Source organism: Protopterus annectens, chromosome 2.part2 (genome assembly GCF_019279795.1).
Source record: "Protopterus annectens isolate FY-2018-M chromosome 2.part2, PAN1.0, whole genome shotgun sequence".
In the NCBI taxonomy this organism is placed as follows: domain Eukaryota; kingdom Metazoa; phylum Chordata; order Ceratodontiformes; family Protopteridae; genus Protopterus; species Protopterus annectens.
This window is the reverse complement of record NC_056730.1, coordinates 34,568,037-34,589,505: the sequence shown is the minus strand read 5'-3', so window position 1 is coordinate 34,589,505 and position 21,469 is coordinate 34,568,037. Positions and strand designations below refer to the sequence as shown.

General features: G+C 43.3%; 1 protein-coding gene across 2 annotated transcripts in view; it reads right to left on the bottom strand.

Moving 5' to 3' along the window:
• CDK7 (cyclin dependent kinase 7) overlaps positions 1 to 21,469 on the bottom strand; it is a 614,495-nt gene that overhangs the window by 406,688 nt on the left and 186,338 nt on the right. For both annotated transcript variants that reach the window (XM_044063718.1, XM_044063719.1), the window contains one exon: positions 4,896 to 4,964. In XM_044063718.1, coding sequence (XP_043919653.1) covers positions 4,896 to 4,964 — 69 coding nt within the window. The remainder of the gene's footprint in view (positions 1 to 4,895; positions 4,965 to 21,469) is intronic.

Here is a 21,469-nt window from a genome sequence, read left to right as displayed (position 1 = left end):
CCCCACTCTGATGGACCTCCTGCATATCTACAAAACAATCACAACCAGAATTACCCATTCTAAAGACTTAAACCTTGCCTATGATAAAAATACAACAGACAGGTAAGTATCCCTAAGACTACCCAGTATCTGGAAGAGGGTCCCCATCCATGTGAAGCAGAGTTCCTCCCTAACCCAATTCAAGTGTAACTTGGAGAACTGGATGGGGAACAGGAAATTCATCCCTAGTTTGGTACCTATGTCTCTAATGGGCATAGGCAACCTGTAAATGGTTCATTTCCCAGGCCCCTTCTTGTAAATGTTTCATCTCCCAAGCCCTTTCTTACACTTATCAAGGACATCAGTACTTGTCAGAGATTTGGGTGCATGGCTAGGCTTAAAAAGACCCTTGCGGTCATTAGCCTCAAAATACATATGAATCAATGAACCTATGACTTGCTTGATGGTAGTGGGCAACAGCTATGTCGTATACAAGGCTGTGATACATAAAAATGGTGGAAATATGCACCATGACTGTAAAACAAAGACGAAAGTCAAAGTAGGTGACAATCATCCGCAAATCTACCAAATGAGATACTATACTATACTACACACAATGCTACAATACTATATTACTATTCTGAAGCATCTCTACCCCTTACAAGAGTAGTTTGACGAGTGTTGTGGCTTCTACTACCTCAGAATAAAAAGCAGTTATACCCAGAGGCGGAGCTGGCAGTCACTAGAAAACAATGACACTTCCCTGGCTTGTACAGAAAAAGGTTCCTATACCACCAGAGGTCCAACAGCCTAAAACAGCTCTTCCTGGCCACTAAGTGGAGCCAGTGATGTGATTTATTTTACTTCTGTGAATTTTGCTTGCAGAAGCAGAATCAAAAGGTTTAATGAAAAGGCAGAAAGGTAACATTCCTGCCACTGAAAAAAAAAATGCTCAAGCCTCCAACCTCCTCTTTGCTCAGCTGAACTAAGAAGAATTATTGGGAAGAGCCAATTCTGACGACTGATAAGAAGGCTGGAGTACTTCACTCTCTGAAGGCAAAATCAAGAAGGTCTCCCTTATCCTTACTTTCAAGAGAGGAGGGACACTGTAGCCATGGTGTGCAACAGCACATTAACTTCACGTGGGATATGTACAGCTGGGTGGAAGAGGTCCTGGTCTAAAGCCCACTCCCAGTCCCAAATTCTCTCTTTGGGGGGGGGGGGTTCAAATATCATGCCATGGCCTGGTTATCTATAGTGAGAAGATGAGGTTGTAGCCTCACCTCCCTTATTAAACTTTGCAAGGTGAGAAATACTATCATCAAATTGATCAAAGTTTATGAGTAACCATCCTTCCTTGGAGCACCACCTACATAACAACAGGGGCAAATCTAGGTGAGTTCACCAACTCACCAGCAGAAGATCTATTGTAATGGCATGTGATAGCTTTGGCTGAAAGAAAAAAAACATTCAGACTGATAGGGCAGTTTAACATTTTAGAGCGTAGTAATGGGAAGGTCTATGACAGCTGCAAGAGCTCGGAGTTTAAAATTGTTGTTTGACTGCATTCTCTTTTCGATTTTCTACATTTAAGGTTTGGATATTTCCATTACTTTTTGAATTTGTTATTATATTACAGTTTATTGTATGTTAAACTCTGTTTTACTACAACTTTTTTTTTGTGAAGTCTTAGAAGTTTTTTCCCCTACCCACCTGCCCAACTCTTGTGCTTTTAAATTTGGTATCTTTTTAGCTGCCTGCTCCTACCATAAATTAGAATTTGTAAGCCTCTCTCAGTGCTGCTTCTACTGGATACCAATAGCTCAAATTGATAAGGCACTCTTATTAGACTCTTAAAGCTCGAGTTAGCCCCTGTTTTATTTAATCTAGTTTCAACTAGTGTACAATGAAATATTCAGAGTGTTAATCTGACTTGTGTATTGTTCTTATCTGCATTTTTCTTGGCTATAACCAAAAGTCAGCTGTTTGCATTTTTAACTTGGTCTGGAATTTTATGAAGACTCTGGGAGCAGTGGATAAGCCAAAGGGAAGTGCAGAAAACTGATAATGCACAGATCCTACCCTGAAACGTAGGTATTTCCTGCAGGAGTCCCTGATAGGGATATGCAGATAGCCTTCTTTTAGGTCTAGGGTGGCTAACCAGTACTCTTTGGACAGCATAGGAAGAAGCTGCTGAAGGGTGAGCATTTCGAATTTTGGTACCACCAGGAAGGTGTTTAGAATGAAAAGATCTAGGATTGGGCGCCAAGTGCCCTCTTTTCTGGGTACCAGAAAAAGTCTGGAATAGAACCCTTGACCTATCTGCTCTGCAGGAACAGGATGAATTGCGTTTATGGAGAGCTGAGATTGAACTTAGTTTTGTGCCTTGCCCACTGGTTTGGAGGAAGGTCTGGGAACCCTTTTGGGACTGGCAGTGAGTGGAAGTAAAATTTGTACCCCTGGTATACAATGTTGAGGACCCATCAGTCTTTGGTGATGGAGGTCCAGCGTTGTGCATGATGGGCAAGTTTTCCTCCTAGGGGAACGAACAGTTGGGCAGAGGTGAGGAGTGGATTTGAGAAGTCATTGTGAATTCCTTCCGTAAGGGGGTGGCTTAGCACTCCCTATTTTTGAAGTGGAGGCACTCCATTGCTTAGATCTCAGCATACCCTGAGACTGTAATCGGGGGGGGGGGGGGTCTGTTTCTCCTGGGTCTAGTTTGAGATGGCCTTGAGGGGGCTGGAAAGGACCAATGTTTAAAGGGGCAATGCCTACTGAATCTACGAGGCTGCACTTGCAAAAAAATCTTTGACTAGCTTTTTCTTCCATCTTTTTTAGAACCTCTTCTGCTTTGGTGCCAAACATCCTTATTCAAAGGAGCGTCTAGTCATTTTGATTTGACATGGTCTGGCAAGGTCTGTTCCTTAAGTCAAGCATGCCTTCTCAGTACAGAGCCAATGACTGCTGCCCTGCAAGATGCTTCTAGGGCATCAAAGCCACATTGCAAAGCATGCTTGCTGACTTGGCTTGCAGAATGCATAAGCTCTTGTAACTCTATTTTCTGCACAGTCTGTAAAGGTAGATAATTTTTGCTTAATAAGTTCCATAACATGTTGCTGGTATTTCAGCATGTGAAACTGGCAATTCAATGCCCTAATGGTGAGGGTTGCAGAGATGTATACTTTTTTACCCCATCTGTCTAAAGTTTGGGAATCCCTGTCCGAAGGGGTGGGATTCTTAGCTGTAGTTGCTTTTATACCTTTAGGCCCCTGTGAAATGACCTCTGGGTCAGCAGTAGGATTTTTGAAAAAAAATTTGCGAGGACAGGGACTCTGTAGTACCCGTCTGGTTTGCTAGGAGCAGGGGGAAAAAGTATCAGGAGTTAGACTGGATTTCATAAGACATCATCCACAACATCCAGAACTGGAGGTATTGCTAAAGGTCTATGTTGTGGCAAATCTAAAAATTCTGAGTCTCTTTTTGGACTGAGGATAGTCTTGGCATTCCCACTGGAAATGCTCTAAGCAGAGGGAATGGATTCCTCTGCATCTGAATCCTCATAAGCAGATAAAGGCATGTCTTCATACTCAGAAACCTCAGAGTCGTCGGACTCTTGTGGTCTGTTAGAGCTGCTGGGGAAAGATCGCTTTTTCTCTTAGCAGGGGAAGGCTGGCTTCCCCTAATCAGCATAATCAGGTCTTCTGCCATTTTAAGCATTTGATGTGGCAAGGACGCAGGTGCTTGAGTTTGGGTTGTCGGTTTTTTAGGCGTTGCTCGTACTCTTGGCCTTAGAAACTCGGTAGTTTTAGACAGAACTGAAGGCACGAAAGAATTTGTCAGTTTGTGTCGAATATTGGTAGTGCGAAGAACTTTCTCAGAAGCTGGTGCCTGCATTGCGGCTCTGGACAAATCCCAGGTAGAGACATCCACAGGTTCCGTAGTCAAAGAAGAGTCTCGCAACACACGGGACTCCGAACGGGTCTCGGTAGCGGCCTGCGAATCATTTGAAGCGGGCATCAGGGGCTGCGAAAGCGCCTCACTGAGAACTGGTGAACTGGTGACTAGCTTAACGGAAGTGTCGTAGGCAGTTTTCGACCTGTGTGGTCTGTCTCTGTCTTTATCCTTACGTTTTTTTTCAGAAGATCGGCAGTCAGATGGCTTACCAAAGCCATTTCGGAATACGGAGATCGAGAGCAAAGTATTTATCGACAATAAGGGCCTGATGACGAATAGTTTGGGCGTTGAACAAAGCACAAAACCGACAGTGAGGTACTTTGTGGTCTGGGCCTAAACAGGTGACGCGGTAAGAAAGGAAATCTCAGTGTGGAATTTGCTTTCCACAGGCGAGACAATTGTTAACTTTTTCTGACATCGGTTAGAACAAGAGAAAAGGATCCCCAGTGGGGTACTTAGCTTTAAAAGACTTCAGGATGATTCAATTTGGAAACAAAAACTCAGGTAGTGGCCGACCGGCACTTGTGCGAACTGCTTCTGCTTTGGGCTCCTCGGCAAGAAAGACTGATGTAATGGCGTCAGCTGCCTGTTTTTTTATACCCCTGACGTCAGTCCTGGAGCGACAGCAACCAACACAGAAATACTAAGCCTCTGGTATTCGGGCCGACTGACGTCTACCTGCAGGCAGATAACCCAAGTGTGATGACTGCAACAGTGAAACACGAAGAACATCAACCTCTTCTCCTCCCAGAACATATGAACAGGCATCTGCTTCTCATCCTGAGCCCTCCTGTACGCTTCTTACAGCTTCTGAGGTGCTGGAACGATGCAGGAAAGGGAATAAAGTGGCACAGCATGACAAAGGAATGGAAGGGTGTAAAGGATGATGGAATTCATTCTAAATCACTTTGGAAGTAGTCAGTTACTGATTTTCTTTAAAATTAAGCAGCAAGTGTTCTTACCTCTAGGTCTGTTTCCATGAAATCAAATACAAGGCTGATGTTTGATTTGTGCCCAAACACGTCAAGGAGCTAAAAAAAAAAAAAATAGATAAACAGCATCTCGGTGAAGAAAATTAGCATAAGGCACATCATGAGGTTAAAGAAAATATTCCATACCAGTACAAAGAACAGTTCATTAAATACATGCTGCTGTAAATAATCTCATGTGAGGCAGAATGATCCATCTAGAGTTGATATCTGTCAGTATTACACAGTGCAGACAGCTCCTATAAATGTCAGGTTTGTCACAAAACACAAGCTGTACAATACATAAACAATTTATTGTTCTAGAACTGAAATGGCAACAAAAGATTTAGCGACAGGTCCAAATAAATACAGTCTGAAAAAGTGAGAAAAAGTAAGCAATAGGAATGCAATAATCGTAACACCTCATCTTACACAGAATACCATCTTTAAAACTACTGCTCTTTGGAATGGCTAGAAAAGCTGGGAAAAGTGTCCCCAACCACTAATAACTCCTGACCACAATCAGAAACACTGTGGTGCAACCAGTAACATTATCCTTTTCAGCAGCTTGGAATGGGATGGGGGGGTTAAAAGACTATGCGATAATTCAACAGCTTCCTAATGTGGAAAGGAAGCTCGCTCCTTCTTTCGGAATTAGCTAAACTTGGAAGAGGTCTAGGGAGGGGATCACAGAGGTAAAGACTATTTCTCTTAAGGAAACCACAGTCTAGATTCCCCTTAAATGGCATTTCTGAGCTTCTGCTTGAAGGGAGGACAGTTTCAGCCTCAGTCATAGCAACCTTGCAGAAGCACTCTCCTGAAGCTACGTTTCAGGCCCATCACCTACACAAAGTTCTGGTGGTCTAAGTAAAAGCCCACCTTCCCGGATGTTGCAAGTCTCCGAGAAGTCTTCCTTGAGCCTACAGTAAGGGAAGCCCTCTAGCTTTTACAGACTCAACATACGAGGTGAGCCTGGTATTTGGATATGTCAGACGAACATTTGTACACACACTGATAACACCTGTCCATGCTTTTATAAAGCGGAATATTAGCAAAATAATGTGAATTTTGGGGATTACACTGGACAGAAGTAGTACACAACAGTCTGTTTTACGGTGCTTAGTAAGAGGAGCTCCCCTAAGATGAGGTCTCACATAAGTAACTTTTTTCCTTGCATGCCATGGGGATCAGAGATCACATGTCTAAAAATGCCTAAAGGCATCCTTTATAACTGGTTCTAAGAAAGGACAGTTTCAGGGCTTCGAGCTTCTTCAGCATATACTCCCCAAACATCTGTTGGGGAAGAAATGGGAGCCAGAGGCCAGTTCATGCAGCGTCTCAAGAACTGGAGGTTTTCTCTGTTCTCTGGATGACCACCTTCATAGAAGCAGCAGAATCACTCTCCTTTGTCCATCTCCAAGACAAAGGCTTCTGGAACCTATGATTCATCAGAAGCACTTGACTGGCAGGAAGCCATGTACCCTTAGTACCAAAAAGTGCAGGTTTGCGTACAGTCTCATGAAGCAGCAAGCATGCACTTCATACACACCAGGTGTTATCTTGATGGGATGCCTTCTCAGATCATGAGACAACGAAAGGCAGAGCACTGGGGTCTACGAGCCAGATGCTAGCATTTTGTAAGGGCACATTCACATATGCGCAACTCCAGCTCCTAACAAACATCTGTATGACTTCTAGGCCCTGAGCAAAAGACCCTCTCATGGGCAGACGACTCGAGGAGCTGCTCCTTATGATTAGCTGGAAGCTATGACTTTTCTCGCTGATCAGCTGAAAGCTGGGTATTATTGGCACCACATCCTATAATGTAGCCAAATGTGTGCTGTCTGTGTCCCCTTCTCTTTTACTCAGGTAGATAAATAATCTGGGATCGAGTTCTCACTACTAAAGGAAAAGTGGCCGCAGATTAATACCAGAGTTACAACTACGTGGGCTAGGCTATAACTTATCCTGGAAGGGTTTCTCTTTAAGAAAATGCTCTGGTCTATGTCTGGAATTGATAGGTGGACTGTTACACAGAACCCCATAAGAAAAGCTGTTGAAGGCTACCGTTTTCTGAGCTGTGATGCACGGAATTTCTCCTTCTGATAAGAGTGACAGGTTCAAAACTTATATTTCACAGGAACATGCGCATTTTATTGAAAGTTTTGATATGCACCCAGTAACTGTTTCAGATCACATGCCAGTAATAACCACAATAAAAATGCAGAATAAATAAAAATGAGACATTGGTGCTTTCCCATCTATCTGTTGAAAAGAGAGGAATTTAAGGAATGGGTAGTGGAAATTATTCGGGAGTTAGAGAAGATGGAAATTTCTTCTGAAAATATAGCTAAGGAGTGGGATAAAATTAAAGTGGAGTTTAAAAATAGGGTGGAAATAAAAGAAAGATCTGGTTAATTAGTAACAAAAATTATTTAGCGGGACTAACAAAGGCTAAAACACTGCAGAATAGAGAGAATCTCACAGAACAAGAACAGTTGCAACTGCAGAAAGTTGAACAGAAAATATAAAGCACAGAAATCAAGAAAAGGGACAAATGGAAATATTTATGGAAGAATTAAATATGCCAAGCTTAGTGGTAGAGGAGGCTCAATTACCAACAGTTAGGATAGAAAGAGATGATATGAAAATGGTGATGTATAACCAATGTACAGGAAAGCCCCCAGAAATAGATGATATTCCAGTGGAAGTTTGGAAGCTAGGAGGAAAAAAAACTGATAAAGACCTGAAGTTTTTTTAACAGCATTTTAATAGGAGAAGTACCACCAACATCCTGGAAGAAAGCGGTAGCATCTGTAACACCTAAAGAGGGTAAAGATCCATCAGATCCAGCTTCATACAGGCCCATTTCAATACTAAACCAGGACAACAAAGTGTCCATGTCTATAATGGTTAAAAGAATGGCAAAAGTGATGCCAAAATTTGATAGATATGGATCAATGTGGTTTTGTGGAGGGGGTGCAAACATTTGACAACATTAGAACAGCGATGATCCAGAGGGAAGCAGAATATAAGAAAATACCACTGCTGTTGGTAAGTCTTGATGCAGAGACAGCATTTGACAGAGCAAGTTGGAATTTTATGAGCAGAGCAATGGAAGCATCCCCTGATAAAATTATAAGGTTGATTAGGAAGATATATGACAGACTGGAGGTGAAAATTAAAGTGGTGGGGTCCTCACTGACAATCTCTGCTTGAGCAGAGGAACCAGGCATGGATGTCCTCTCTCCCCCTTTGTTATTTACATTATATTTAGAATCACTGGCAAGGAAAATGAGAGACTTAAAAATTCAAGGATATAATTGGTATGGTAGCCAAGAAAAGCAGTCTCTATTTGAACATGACATTATTTTACATCTGACAAAAAGTACAGTTTTGTACCTACAATAAATGTAGATGTTCGAGTGCTAATACAGTTGCAGTCATAACAGATGGGTTCTCCTGCCGTCAGGCGGGTCCTCGGTCGGCCGAATTCCAAAGTCTAGGTCCGGCGTCGGTTGTCGTCGCTTCTTCCCTGACGTCAGTGCGACAGGGGTATAAAGGAACCAGCCGACGCCATTTTCTTCAGTTTTTTCTTGCCCCAGATGTCAGGTGCCCCCAGAAGGAAGGCAATACATAAATTTGTGTAATAAAGCAAAGCAATATAATCAAAATACAGTAGTTGCAAGCAAATACACAATAAATGAATACCCCAATCAGGTTGTATGAGGAGGTGTCAGCCAATAGGCCTGTCCCAAGAGGGGAAGGAGGGAGGGAAACCTGGACTGCAGCTGTATTAGCACTCGAACATCTACATTTATGGTAGGTACAAAACTGTACTATGTTCATCGTGCATACAGCTGCAGTCATAACAGATGGGTAGAATCCCAAAGCTAAGAAAGGGGTGGTAGGCACTAGGTGGAACTAGGAGGAGCCAGGATGCCCTGCAAGACTGCAGTGGCAAAGCCTGCTCTAGTTTTGGAGTATAATGGAAGGTGGTAGTGCTTGGAGAAGGTATGCACAGAACTCCAAGTGGCTGCTTCCAAAATATCTTTGGTAGGAACTCCTCTGAGGAATGCTGCAGAGGTAGCTGTGGCCCTTGTGGAGTGAGATCTGCTGCCTGTAGGTACAGTTTTGCCATGAAAGGAATAGCAAAAGCGTATGCAGTGGGCTATCCATTTTGAGATTGTTTGGAAATTGGCTTTCCTTAAGCTCCTATAGCATAGGACACAAAGAGCTGTTCTGATTTTCTGAAAGGCTTTGTTCTGTCCAAATAATAACGCAGTTGTCTGTGGATGTCCAAGGAATGTAGTAATCTCTCACCTTTGTTTTGAGGATTAGGATAAAAGGTAGGTAAGTGTATGGCCTGATTCAAAGCTACCCTGGATACCACTTTTGGCATAAAGGACGGATTGGTTCGTAAGGAAACTCTGTCCTGATGGAAGATGATAAAAGGCTGCACAGCCATGAGAGCTTGTAGTTCTGAAACTCTACGAGCTGAGGTAATAGCCAGAAGGAAAGCTGTTTTCCAGGACAAATATTGCAAATCTGATGAGGCAGCTGGCTCAAAGGGAGGCAAGGTCAGTTTTTCCAGAATGAAATTGAGATCCCAAGCAGGTATTGGTTGTTTTCTTGGGGGTCTTAGATTCTTAACCACTCTGAGGAACTGTCTTAAGAGAGGTTGAGAGAATAAGGGTGGATCAGTGTTGTAGTCTGCAGAAATGGCTGAGGCATGGATTTTGATGGAGGAGAATGAAAGTCCACTGCTTAGCAGCTCAGCTAGATACTGTAGTATTTGAGGTAAATTCAGTTTTCCAGGATCCTGGCCCTTTTTCTCATTCCAGACACAAAACCGTTTCCATTTTGCAGAGTAAGCTTTTCTAGTTGACGGCCTTCTGGCCTCCAAAATGACATCCTGCACCTCCTTGGAGAGTAGGGTCTGCTGTGATGCTAAGGAATCTTCCATGCGGCTAGATTGAGTGTTGTTAGCTGGCTGTGAAGAGTTTTGAAGCTGTGCTGAGTCAGGAGAAGAGGCATTAGAGGCAGGGTCCATGGTGGGGAATGCGTCAGGCTCCTCAGGAGTGGGTACCAGTGTTGTCTTGGCCAGTCTGGAGCAATGAGAATCATCTTTGGTCTGTCTGCTCTGGTTTTCAATAGAACTTTGGGCAGCAGGGGAAGAGGTGGGAAGGCATAAACTGTCACTGATGTCCAACTGAAAGAGAGAGCGTCCACTCTCCAGGCCTTTGGATGAAAAATCCTTGAGCAGAATTTTGTCATTTGGTGATTTTTGTGGGAGGCAAAGAGATCTATGTCTGGCCTTCCCCATGCTTGTATTATCTCTGTAAAAACTTTTGGATGCAACTTCCATTCGTGTGGATCTGTCATATTTCTGCTTAGGTTGTCTGCCAGCATGTTTTCCTTGCCTGGCAAGTACTGTGCTTGTAGTTCAATTTGTAAGTCCATGGCCATGTTCCAAAGTGACATGGCCAGTCTGCATAGGGGGTATGAATGGGTTCCTCCCTGTTTGTTTATGTACCACATAACTGTGGTGTTGTCCGTTCTTATCAATAGTTGACCTGGTTGCAGAAGGTCTTTGAAAGCTATAATAGCATTTATTACTGCTGGCATTTCCTTTTGATTGATGTGAAGGTGCTTTTCTTTTTGGGACCATTTGCCCTGAATGCACCGATCTGTCATGTGCGTCCCCCAGGCGTAGTCCGAGGCGTCTGTTGTGATGACTTGATTTGCTTGAGGCTTGCTGAATGGAAGACCTGTGTTTGTTTGGCATGCTTGAGCCCACCACAGAAATTCCTTTTGAAGACATGGAATTAGTGGTATTATTGTTTCCAAACTGTGGCTGTGTTGAGACCATAGGTTTTTCAGGTACCATTGAAGTTTCCTCATATGCAGCTTTGCACATGGGATTAGTAAGATGCAAGATGCCATGAATCCCAGAGCCTGCAGGATTTTCCTTGCAGTCAGCCTGGTGAAATTTGCTAGTTTTCTGAAGTATTGAGTTAGTTGCCCCTGTTTCTCTGGCGTGAGGTAGGCCATCTGGGTGTTTGTGTCCAAGTTGACACCCAGGAAAATTATTTTCCGAGAGGGTATTAGTCTTGATTTCTTTTTGTTGACTGTGTATCCCAGAGAGTTCAATAACATTATTACATAAGCCAGATGTTTCAGAAGAATGTGCTTGCTGTCCGCTTGGATCAGGCAGTCGTCCAAATAGGGGTATATTTGTATCCCTTGAAGTCTGCAGTGGGCAATTACTGATGCCAGGCATTTCGTGAATACTCTGGGCGCAGTAGATAAGCCAAAGGGCAATGCAGAGAATTGATAATGGGTTGAACCTGCAAGAAATCCGAGGCATCTTCTGCAATTTTGTCTGACTGGGACATGGTATGCCTCCTTGAGGTCCAGTGTTACCAGCCAAGACTCCTTGCCCAACATGGGAAGAAGCTGCTGTAGAGTGAGCATCTTGAATTTTGGTACAAGTAGAAATGTGTTTAGGATGGATAGGTCCAAAATAGGTCTCCAATCTTTTCCCTTCCTTGGTACCAGGAATAATCTGGAATAAAAACCTTGACCTTGTTCGTGCGTAGGTACCTCTTGAATAGCTTTCATGTCCATGAGATCTGTAATTTGCCTTTGTGCCTCTGCCCTTTGATTGTGTGGCAGGTTTGGCATGCCTCTCATTTTTGGAAGGGTGTGAAAATGGAATCTGTAGCCTCTGTTTATAATGTCCAGGATCCATTTGTCTTTTGTGACAATATGCCAATTTTTTGAAAATAATGCCAGTTTTCCTCCTAAGGGTAATGCCATTTGAGTCTTGCTTGGCATGCAAAGGGGAAAGTCATTGGGCTTGCTTTCTGAATGGTTGCGAGTTATCCTCACCACCTCTTTGTGTAGGAGCTTGCCATTGTCTGCCTCTAAACGATCCATGGGATTGTCCTCTGCCCCTCGGGCGCCTGTATCTACCTCTTTGGGGTCTGTCCGTGGCTGGAAAGGACCAATTTTTGGAAGGCCAATTTCTACTGAAACGTGGGGGTTGTACCTGTAGAAAATCTTTCACAGTTTGCATTGATTTAGCCTTTTCCTCCATTTTCCTTAATAGCTCCTCAGCATTAGCACCAAATAATACAATACATCCTTTTGTAGAGGGGCATCTAGTAATTTTGCTTTGACATGATCTGGCAAGGTTTGTTCCTTGAGCCAGGCATGTCTACGTATGACTGATCCTGTAACAGCAGCTCTACATGAGGCCTCTAGAGCATCAAAACCACATTGTAAGGTATGATTACCCACTTGTTCTGCACTATGCATCAAATCCTGCAATTCCTTCAAGTCTGGTTGTTCAGGTTGTGACATTTTACTTTTCAATTGTGATAACAAAAACTGTTGGTATTTTAGCATATGGAACTGACAGTTTAAGGCTCTCATGGTTAAGGTAGCCGAGGTATATACCTTTTTCCCCACCTTTCTAAGGATCTGGAATCTCTCTCAGAAGGTAATGGATTTTTAGCAGTGGAGGCCTTAATTCCCTTAGGGCCCTGTGAGATGGTTTCTGGGTCAGCAGCATGGCTTTTGTATAGAAATTGGTGTGAGTCAGGAACCCTGTAGTACCTGTCAGGCTTGACTGGGGCTGGAGGTAGAGAATCCGGGTTAAGGCAGGCCTCTGAGTAAACATCATCTAGGATGTCCAAGACAGGAGGTATAGCCAGAGGCCTGTGCTGAGGTAGCAAGAGAAATTCCCCAAGCCTTTTCTTGGAATCTGAATAATCTTGGCCTTCCCAGTGGAAGTGTTCCCTTAAGGTATGCAAAGTTTCCCCAAATGAGTAATCCTCTGGGGGGATACAGAAGGAATGGACTCCTCTGCATCAAAGTCTTCAAAAGGGGAGTAAGAATGTTCCTGATCATCAGAGTGCTCTGAAATAATGGAGCCCTGATCAGAGGAGGGAGATTCTTCCTCCACTCTGGGCCTTTTGTCCGGTGGGGGGTTGAGAACCCCTGATAAGAGTAATTAAATCCTCAGCCATTTTAAGCATCTGTTTTTTAGGCATGGGGCCTGGAGATGGGCCCTGTGTAGCTTGTCTCTTAGAATGCATGGCTGCTTTAGACTTAGTGAAAGCCTTGATGGAAAAGGAAGAGGAAGGTCTGTAGACACCTTGAGAGGAGGTAGACCTGTTCACATTTTGAGATTCAACGCCAAGAGTGGCTTCGGTATCTGTAGTCGGGGTGTGGGCCGAGGAGCCTGCGACCTCGGGCACAGGAGACACCGCCAATGAAGTGTCGTCAGTAGTCAGGGGCTGCGTAGGCGCCTCGCTGAGAACCGGACCACGTGTAGTCGGCTTTGGCGTGGTGTCGGTAGAGGCCGCGGACCTCGTGTGTGGGTCCTTATCTTTGCGTTTTTTAGACAAAACTGGAGTCGGAGAATCTGACGACATAATATAGTTAAATGTTTTGCCAAAATAATGCTGGGCGAACTCCACCCGATGCTTAATGGTGCATTTGTTGAATGTAGCACAAAAGCGACAGACCGAGACGTCGTGGTCTGGGCCTAAACAAGGAATACAGAGGGAATGGAAATCCTTATGCGGTATTTGCTTCCCACATGAAATACAATTATTAACTTTGTCTGACATCGGTCTGTGGCAAGAAAAGTTTCCCCAACGGGGTACTTAGCTTTCAAGAAGACTTCGGTTTCAAAATTTTCGTAATTTCAGGAGCTGGCCGACCGGCACTTGCGAACTGCTTCTGCTTCGGGCACCGCGCAGCAAGAAAGACTGAAGAAAATGGCGTCGGCTGGTTCCTTTATACCCCTGTCGCACTGACGTCAGGGAAGAAGCGACGACAACCGACGCCGGACCTAGACTTTGGAATTCAGCCGACCGAGGACCCGCCTGACGGCAGGAGAACCCATCTGCTATGACTGCAGCTGTATGCACGATGAACATCCAGAAAGGGACATTACAGTGCTGTGGAACACATTGAGACAGTTTCACACCTTTTCAGGATACAAATTTAATGAAGCTAAACAAAAATAATAGCGGTAAATTATGTACCCACATACAAATTGTTCCATCAATATCCATACTTACAGGGACATGATAAAATGAAGCATCTAGGAACAGGGATTTAAAATGATACCAGCGTGGCAGGTAACAATATGTGGGAAGAGACTAAACAAAAGCGAATACAAAAACTGAGAAAATGGAGGCTACGTTATACAGATATCAATAGTAAGATACAAGCAGTTAAAATATTTTTAGTCCCTTTAGTGTTATACACAGGTGAGGCACATTTTTATCAACCAGAGGAAAAGTTGTGGATAGCAATTAATAAAGAGCTGAAGGACTTTATCTGGGAGGAGAAGATAGCAAGAGTCAAGTAGGATACGATTATTCTTCCAATAACAGGGCGGATTGGGATTACCCAAGTTGAAGAGGTATTTCAGAGCAACACATTTAAGGCTCCTGTACATAGCACAAGCAGATAATTATAATTCAAAGTGGGAAGTGATGATGATAAAACAGGGGGGAAGCTCAAGTAACCGAGAAAGACTGGGATTTTGGATGCAGACCTTTATGAAGAACAATAATTATACAGAATATTATATTCCTAAAGTAGCAGAAGGTCTTCTACGAACTAAGCCAACATGGGAATAGAGAAAGGAGATTCTGCCAATAGGGATGAATGCAATTAGGGATACAGACAATGGGGAAGAGGCGGGGCAGGAATATATTGGAGAAAACTGGTAAAAGAACCAAGGTACTGGGAGCAAATAACTAGAGATGGAAAGGTAACAGAATGGGAAGACGCCAAGAACTTATTTGGTGCAGGTGAGAGACTGCCTTCCATATCAAGGACTGATATCAGAGTACAGGCAAAGAGAAAGAAAAAGGGGGTCCTAAATGAAAGACCGTCACTGGTAGACTTCTTAGTAGAATCTAGAACAGAAGTTACTGTTAAGAAAGGAATAATTACTAAAGTATATAAAATCTTGCACGACAACTATAAGAATTAATCAGAGGAGGTTAGGAAGGATTGGGAAGAGAGACTGGATAAGCACGTCACAAAGAAACAATGGGGGAGCATATTTATGTCTCCCAAATGGGCAACAAAATCTAGAAGATTTAGGATCTTTGCCTGGAAGTGTTTACATAGGTATTTTTATACCCCACACAAACTCCAAAGAATTTTTCCTCAGGTAGACAGCAAATATTGGAGGTGTGATGGAGAAGAAAGAGGTAACTGGGAACATATTTTCTGGAAGTGTAATGAGTTGTTTGATTTTAAAGATTCCCTGCAGAGTGTTCTGTTGGAGACGTTGGGTGAGCAAATTGGAGTAACTAGGGAAATTATTTTTTTGAGCTATGATACAGAATCGGAATTGCCTAGACATAGTAAGTAAGGCCTTGCTGAGTCTAATTATGACAGCTGCCAAAAAAGTAATTACTAGAAAATGGAAATCATAGTCTAAACCAACTTTACTAGAAGTAAAGAAGATAGTAACAAAGTTAAAACAACTGGAACTGGGATCTTTAGAAAGGGTAGGAGCAAATTACACAGGAAAAAATGGAAAGCATGGTATCAGTAAATGCACATGAGGAACGAGGTTTAAAAGAGGGCAGGATTTAAATGAGCTATATTGGTTGACAATTACTGGATACATTAAAAGTGATGTATAATGTTTGCAGCTCCAGTTGTGTCAGCACAGTTTGTAATGTATAATGTTTGCAACTTGAGAGTGTGTCGCTATGGTTTACCTTCATTATATTACTGTAAGTTTGCCTATGTCACAGATGATAATTTAATAAAGATAGGTTCATAGGTTGGTACTAGGCTATCAGCCCTAGGGCCTATACAAGCCTAGCCATAACAATTCCCTGACTATTTCTTCCCACACGATTTACTTCCCTTGACCCCTGGCTTTATTTTCAGATGATATTTTATACCTAATAAAACCAGAAAAAGGACATTTCAGTATTGTGGAACACAGACAGTTTCAAGTCTTTTCATGACACAAAATTAATGAAGCTAAAACAAAGGCAATAGCTGTAAACTATGTATCCGCATACACAAACTGGTGCAGTAATATCCATATTTATGGAGTATGATAAAATTAAGTATTTAGGAGTATGGATTAAAAAGGCTTCTGTTGTGGCAGCTAAGGATATTTGCACAGAGACTAAAAAGATAATACAAAAAACTAAGAAATTGGAAGCTCTGTTTTATGGAAATGTATAGCAAGATACAAGCAATCAAAATGTATTTAGTTCTTTTAGTTCTATACACTAGTCAGGCATATTTTTATCAACCAGAGGAGAAGTTATGGATACCAATTAATTAAGAGCTGAAGGATTTTATCTGGGAGAGGAAGAGGGCAACAAGTCAAATGGGATAAGCGGATTCTTCCAACAGAATAAGTTGGTTTGGGATTATCTCACTTGAAGGGGTATTTTAGAGCTACACAGTTAAGGCTGCTGTACGTAGCACAAGCAGAAAAAAAAAGATCTGTACTCCCCATAACATTCCATGCGCGTTGTACATCTCGTCCCTTATTGATATGTATTCCCCATAACATTCTATGTGCGTTGTACATCTCGTCCCTTATTCTCACAGTTGGGGTCTGGTCCGATCCATCGGATCAGTCTCAGCCCGTTTGCTAGCTGGAGGACTTCAACCAAGCTCGTGGGCACATACCCTTCCCATGATGCACATGAATAATACCTCAGATCTTGTTTGCCCCCTTTCAAATTTCATAGCCATACGTGAATGCCTTACAAGAAAGGTAAGGATACAAGAAATGCAGACAATCAGCAAAAAGGCTTTCATTTATAAGGTTTGCCACAGAATATCTTCTCGTTCTACCAGATAAAGGAAGGGGATTGGAGGGAAGATGTGAGAATAAGGGACGAGATGAACAACACACAAGGCACAATATGGTGAGTACATAACAACTTTATGTGATGTTGTCAATCTTGTCCTAATTCTCACAGTTCGGGACTGTGTCAGGTGGCTCATGGAAGAATATTCTTCAGAACCATAAAAACAAAGGCCGCTCTACTCCTGGAGGCCAAATCTACTTTGTAATGAGTAATAAATGTATGCGGATTAGCCCACATAGCTGCAGCACAGATAGAATCTAATGGCATTCTCGCTTGGAATGCTGCAGACGTAGCTACTGACCTGGTAGTATAAGCTCTTACTGGAAAAGGCATTAGCTTGTTTTTAGATCTGTATACAAAGGAAATGCATTGGGATAGCCAGTTAGACAAGGTTACCTTTGAAACTGAAAGACCTTTACGGGTATCTGAATAGGATATAAATAGTTGGTTAGATTTCCTGAAATCAGAGGTTCTCTATAAATAAAATCTCAATTATCGGTGTACATAAAGCAAATGCAAGGTGTATTCTCCTTTGTTTTGAATGTTAGGGAAGAAAACTGGCAGCGATAGACTGATTCAAATTTGATTCTGATATGACTTTGGGGAGAAAGGAGGGATTTGTTCCTAAGAGAACTCTCTTTGTAGAAAATGAGGTATGGGGGGTTAACAGAGAGAGCTTCTAATTCTGAGACCATCCCTTAGATGTAATAGCTATTAGTAAGGTTTTCATGTTAAGAATTTGAGATATGAAGTAGCTGAAGGTTCAAAGGGTGTGAACACCAGATTGGTAAGAACAAACTTAAGGTCCCAAGGTGGAGTAGCATTCTTGTAAGGGGGTCTTAACAGAGTGCCCTTCAAAGGATGGCACGGTGGTGCAGCAGTAGCGTTGTCGCCTCACAGCAAGAAGTTCTTTGGTTCGATTCTCGGCTAGAGTGCCTTCTGTGAGAAGTCAGCATGTCCTCCCTGTGTTCGTGTGGGTTTCCTCTGGGTGCTCTGGTTTCCCCCCATGTTACAAAGACAGGTGTCTGCAGCGTTTCTCCCTAGGCCTCATCTGAAAATTAGCGTTGTTCCAATTAAAAAAAAAAGCTTTGCAAAGCTTGTGTGCCATAATAGGACAGTCACTTAGGCCTATATGAAAATTAGAAATTTCGGCCAAGGAAACTCTGATAGTGGAAGCAGCTGCACCTTCATGGAATAGATATGAGAGAAAGCACAAGATGGAACTGATTGGTGTGGAAAAGGGGTCTACTTGATGATTTTCAGCCCAAAGAGCAAATATTTTCTATTTGCTGGTATAAAGTCTATGTGTGGAGATTTGTGAGAAGACAGAATTTTCTTCACTGGAGAAGACAAAAGGGGAAACCTGGCAATTAAGGGAATTGGAGCAGCCAAGCTGTCAGTTTGAGGTTCTAAATGTTGGGATGAGCCATTCCTGTTGGGTGTGTCAATAGTTCCAGAACTGGATCCAGAATCCATGGGTCTTCCAGAAGATGAGGCTGTAGAAAAGGGAAACAACTTTGTCGAGACCAATGAGGGGCAATGAGGATTATAGTGGTCTCAAACTAATTTGCCTTCTGTAATAGTTTGGGAATTAGGGAAACAGGAGGAAAGGCATACAGTAGTCCCGGAGGCCAAACGTGAACAAGTGCATCCCTCGATGACTCCCTCTCTGAGGGGATCAGGGCAAAGTAGTTGCTGCATTTGGCACTGGCTGGGGAAGAAAAAAGATCGCAGCAAGGCTGGCCCCATTTTTAGAAAACAGTCTCTGCTACTTTCTGATTGAGGAACCACTCATGTGGCCAGGTCGATATTAGAAGACCGAAAGATTACTTCAGCGAACCCTCACATGAACGAAAACACTGGTAATCATACTGCTGATTGTGGGGGGCTGTGCCCCCCCTCCCCCCACGCTAACTATATATTCCAACTCAGAGATCGCACTACAGTGAGGAAAGGGCAGATATCCCACTGTACCGTGACCTCACAAACACCCTTTCATTTACCAGTGTTTTCGCTCAGTGAGAGTTCGCTGAAGTAAACTTTCGGGTTTATAATACAGACCTCATGTGGCCAAAGGATGGCTCTGCTGAATCTGTCTGCAATCACGCTGGATTTCCCTGGAATGTAAGTCACAACTAGAAAGCGGTTGAAGGTTATTGCCCATTGCCAAACTCTTAATGCTTCTCGGCATAGGGGGTAAGATCTGGCTCCTCCTTGCTTGTTTATGTACCACACTATGGACATGTTGTTCGACTGGATTGCTATCATCCCTAGAGGGAGAGAGTCCTGAAATGCTTGCAACACCAGAAGCACAGCTCTCATATGTAGGAATTTACATGCAGATGAACCTCGTGATCTTGCCAGATATCTTGGACAGTCTTTCCCAAATAATGCCCCCCCCCCCCCAATCTGGGTGGTATCCATGGTTACAGCTGCTACTGGTTTCGGAGGAATGAATGGCCATCCCTGACAGACTAGAGGAGAATGAATGCACCACTGGAGATCCCTCTTGCATGTGTTTGCAATAAAAATCTTGAGAGACATGGGAAGTTTCCAGAAAAGACCATTGAGCTGATAGTAGCCATTGTAATATTCCTCATATGGAGGCGTGCAGGGAGAACAAGAATTATTGAAGCTGCCAGCTTCCCTAGCACTTGAACTTGTTTCGCTGTTGGGCGAGATTTTCTTATTAGTCTCTGAACATGGTCGCGAAGATCTTTTATTCTTTCTTTGGGAAGTTTTGCCATCAAGAAACTGGTGCCAAAGTCTGCTAAAATGAAGTTTAAGTTTTGAGATGGTTTTAGAACAGATTTTTCACGGTTTATCATGAAGCCTAGGGAGGCGCAAGTTTGAACGGTGTAGTCCCTGGCTTACAGCAGTATATATCTGGTTGGAGCAGCGATGAGCCAGTCATCTAGATAGGAAAACACTCTGAATCCTCGGCGCCTCAGGTGAGCTGCTATCACTGCAACACATTTGAACACCCTGGGAGCTGTGGTGAGACCAAAGGGCAGGATTCTGAACTGATAATGACTGGCTCCTTGCCAAAAGTGTAAGTACCTTCTTGACGGTCTTTCCGTTAGTATTAGTTAGTATGCGTCTTGGTCTATAGAGCACATCCAAATGTCTTTTTCTAGTAATGGAAGTATTGATTGCAGTGTTACCATCCGGAACTTCATCTTTACAGATTTGTTTAAACTGTTGAGATCTAAAACGGGTCTACAGTCCCCCATTTTCTTTGGGACTAAAAAGAATTTTGAGCAAGTTCCAGATCCTCTTTAGTCTGCGAGGACTTCTTGGATGAGACTTTTGCTTAGCAACTTTTGGATCTCTAATGTTGCTTTTTCCTTGCTGATTGGGTGGAACATCTGAAACTGATTTTTTGTCGGGGGCGGGGAAACAAAAGGGGATTATATATCCTCTGAAAATTATATCCAGCACCCATTTGTCTGTGGTTATGTTTTGCCAGGTTGTTAGGTGCAAGGACAAACACCCCCCCCCCTCCCCGACTGCCTCCAGAGACGGACAATCAGGTACTCCTTCAGAAGCACTGAAGGGGTCTACCAAAGAAGGCATCTCTGGAGCCCTGGATTTGCAGACCACCTCTGCCACATGGGCGGCATCTTTTGTTGTTATTCCCCCCTCTGCTCGGGGAGAACTTTCACCTCGTGTATCTTTTTAAAATCTTTGGGGTCTTGTGAGCCACATTTTCCCACTTCCTCTCTGACTTTTGGAAAAGGGTCTGGTAGGGGTGGAAAAACATACTCTAACGGCAGACAAAGTCTCACCCTCCTTTTAACATCTGGTGAGCTTCTCTTTCCCTTTAGGCCCAAACAGTGATAAGCCGTAGAATGGGATGTTAACAAATGAAGATCTGAAAGGTTCTGCAAAGTCACAAAGGTGCAGCCAGACCTGTTTTCTGATGGAGATACCTGAACCCACAGCTCTACTCACTCCATCTGCAGCATATAATCTAAACCTCGTGGAGGAGTTCGTAACTGCATTGAGAGTGGCTAGCTGTGCATTGACTTTTTCTTTGACAATCAGCAAGTGCTCCTTGAAGAAAGTCTGACAACTCCTTCTCTGCAATCTGGTAAAGTGACTATGGTAATTCAGCGATTGAAGAGAAAAAGTCGCTTAAGAGAACACACACTTTCCATATCTATCCATCATCCTAGAATCCTTATTCAGAGGGTGGATAGAAGAACTAGTCTCAGAGTTCTTTCTTAGTGGCAGCCGCCACAACCATGGCATCCACTGCTACACCCTTTGTCCAAAGAGTCTTCTCCCTCGGGGCAGTAATGTACTTATTTGGCCTCTGAGGAGTTGGTTCTTTGGTGTCTGGGATCTCCCACGCCTTCCGAGAGAGCAGGTCTATGAGCTCAATGGAAGCCGGAGTCACCCAAGAGGTTGAAGGGTGAGATCCGATGGCCTTCAGGTAGACTGACTCTTCGACCGAAGGAGAGAAGGGCTGCCAATCACCCCTTTGTTTCAGAATTTCCATGATCTCTCCAAAGGAGACCTCCTTAGTGGGTGATTATGGGAATCTTTCTGCATCATCCAAGTCAGTGTCTGAAGTGACCGACTCCTCAGGAGAGTCTAGGTGCTTCCTCTTGCAAGCTCTCTTCCCAGGGACTTCCTCAGAGGGGTATTCTGTGGAAGTTTTGGAAGATGTGGGGG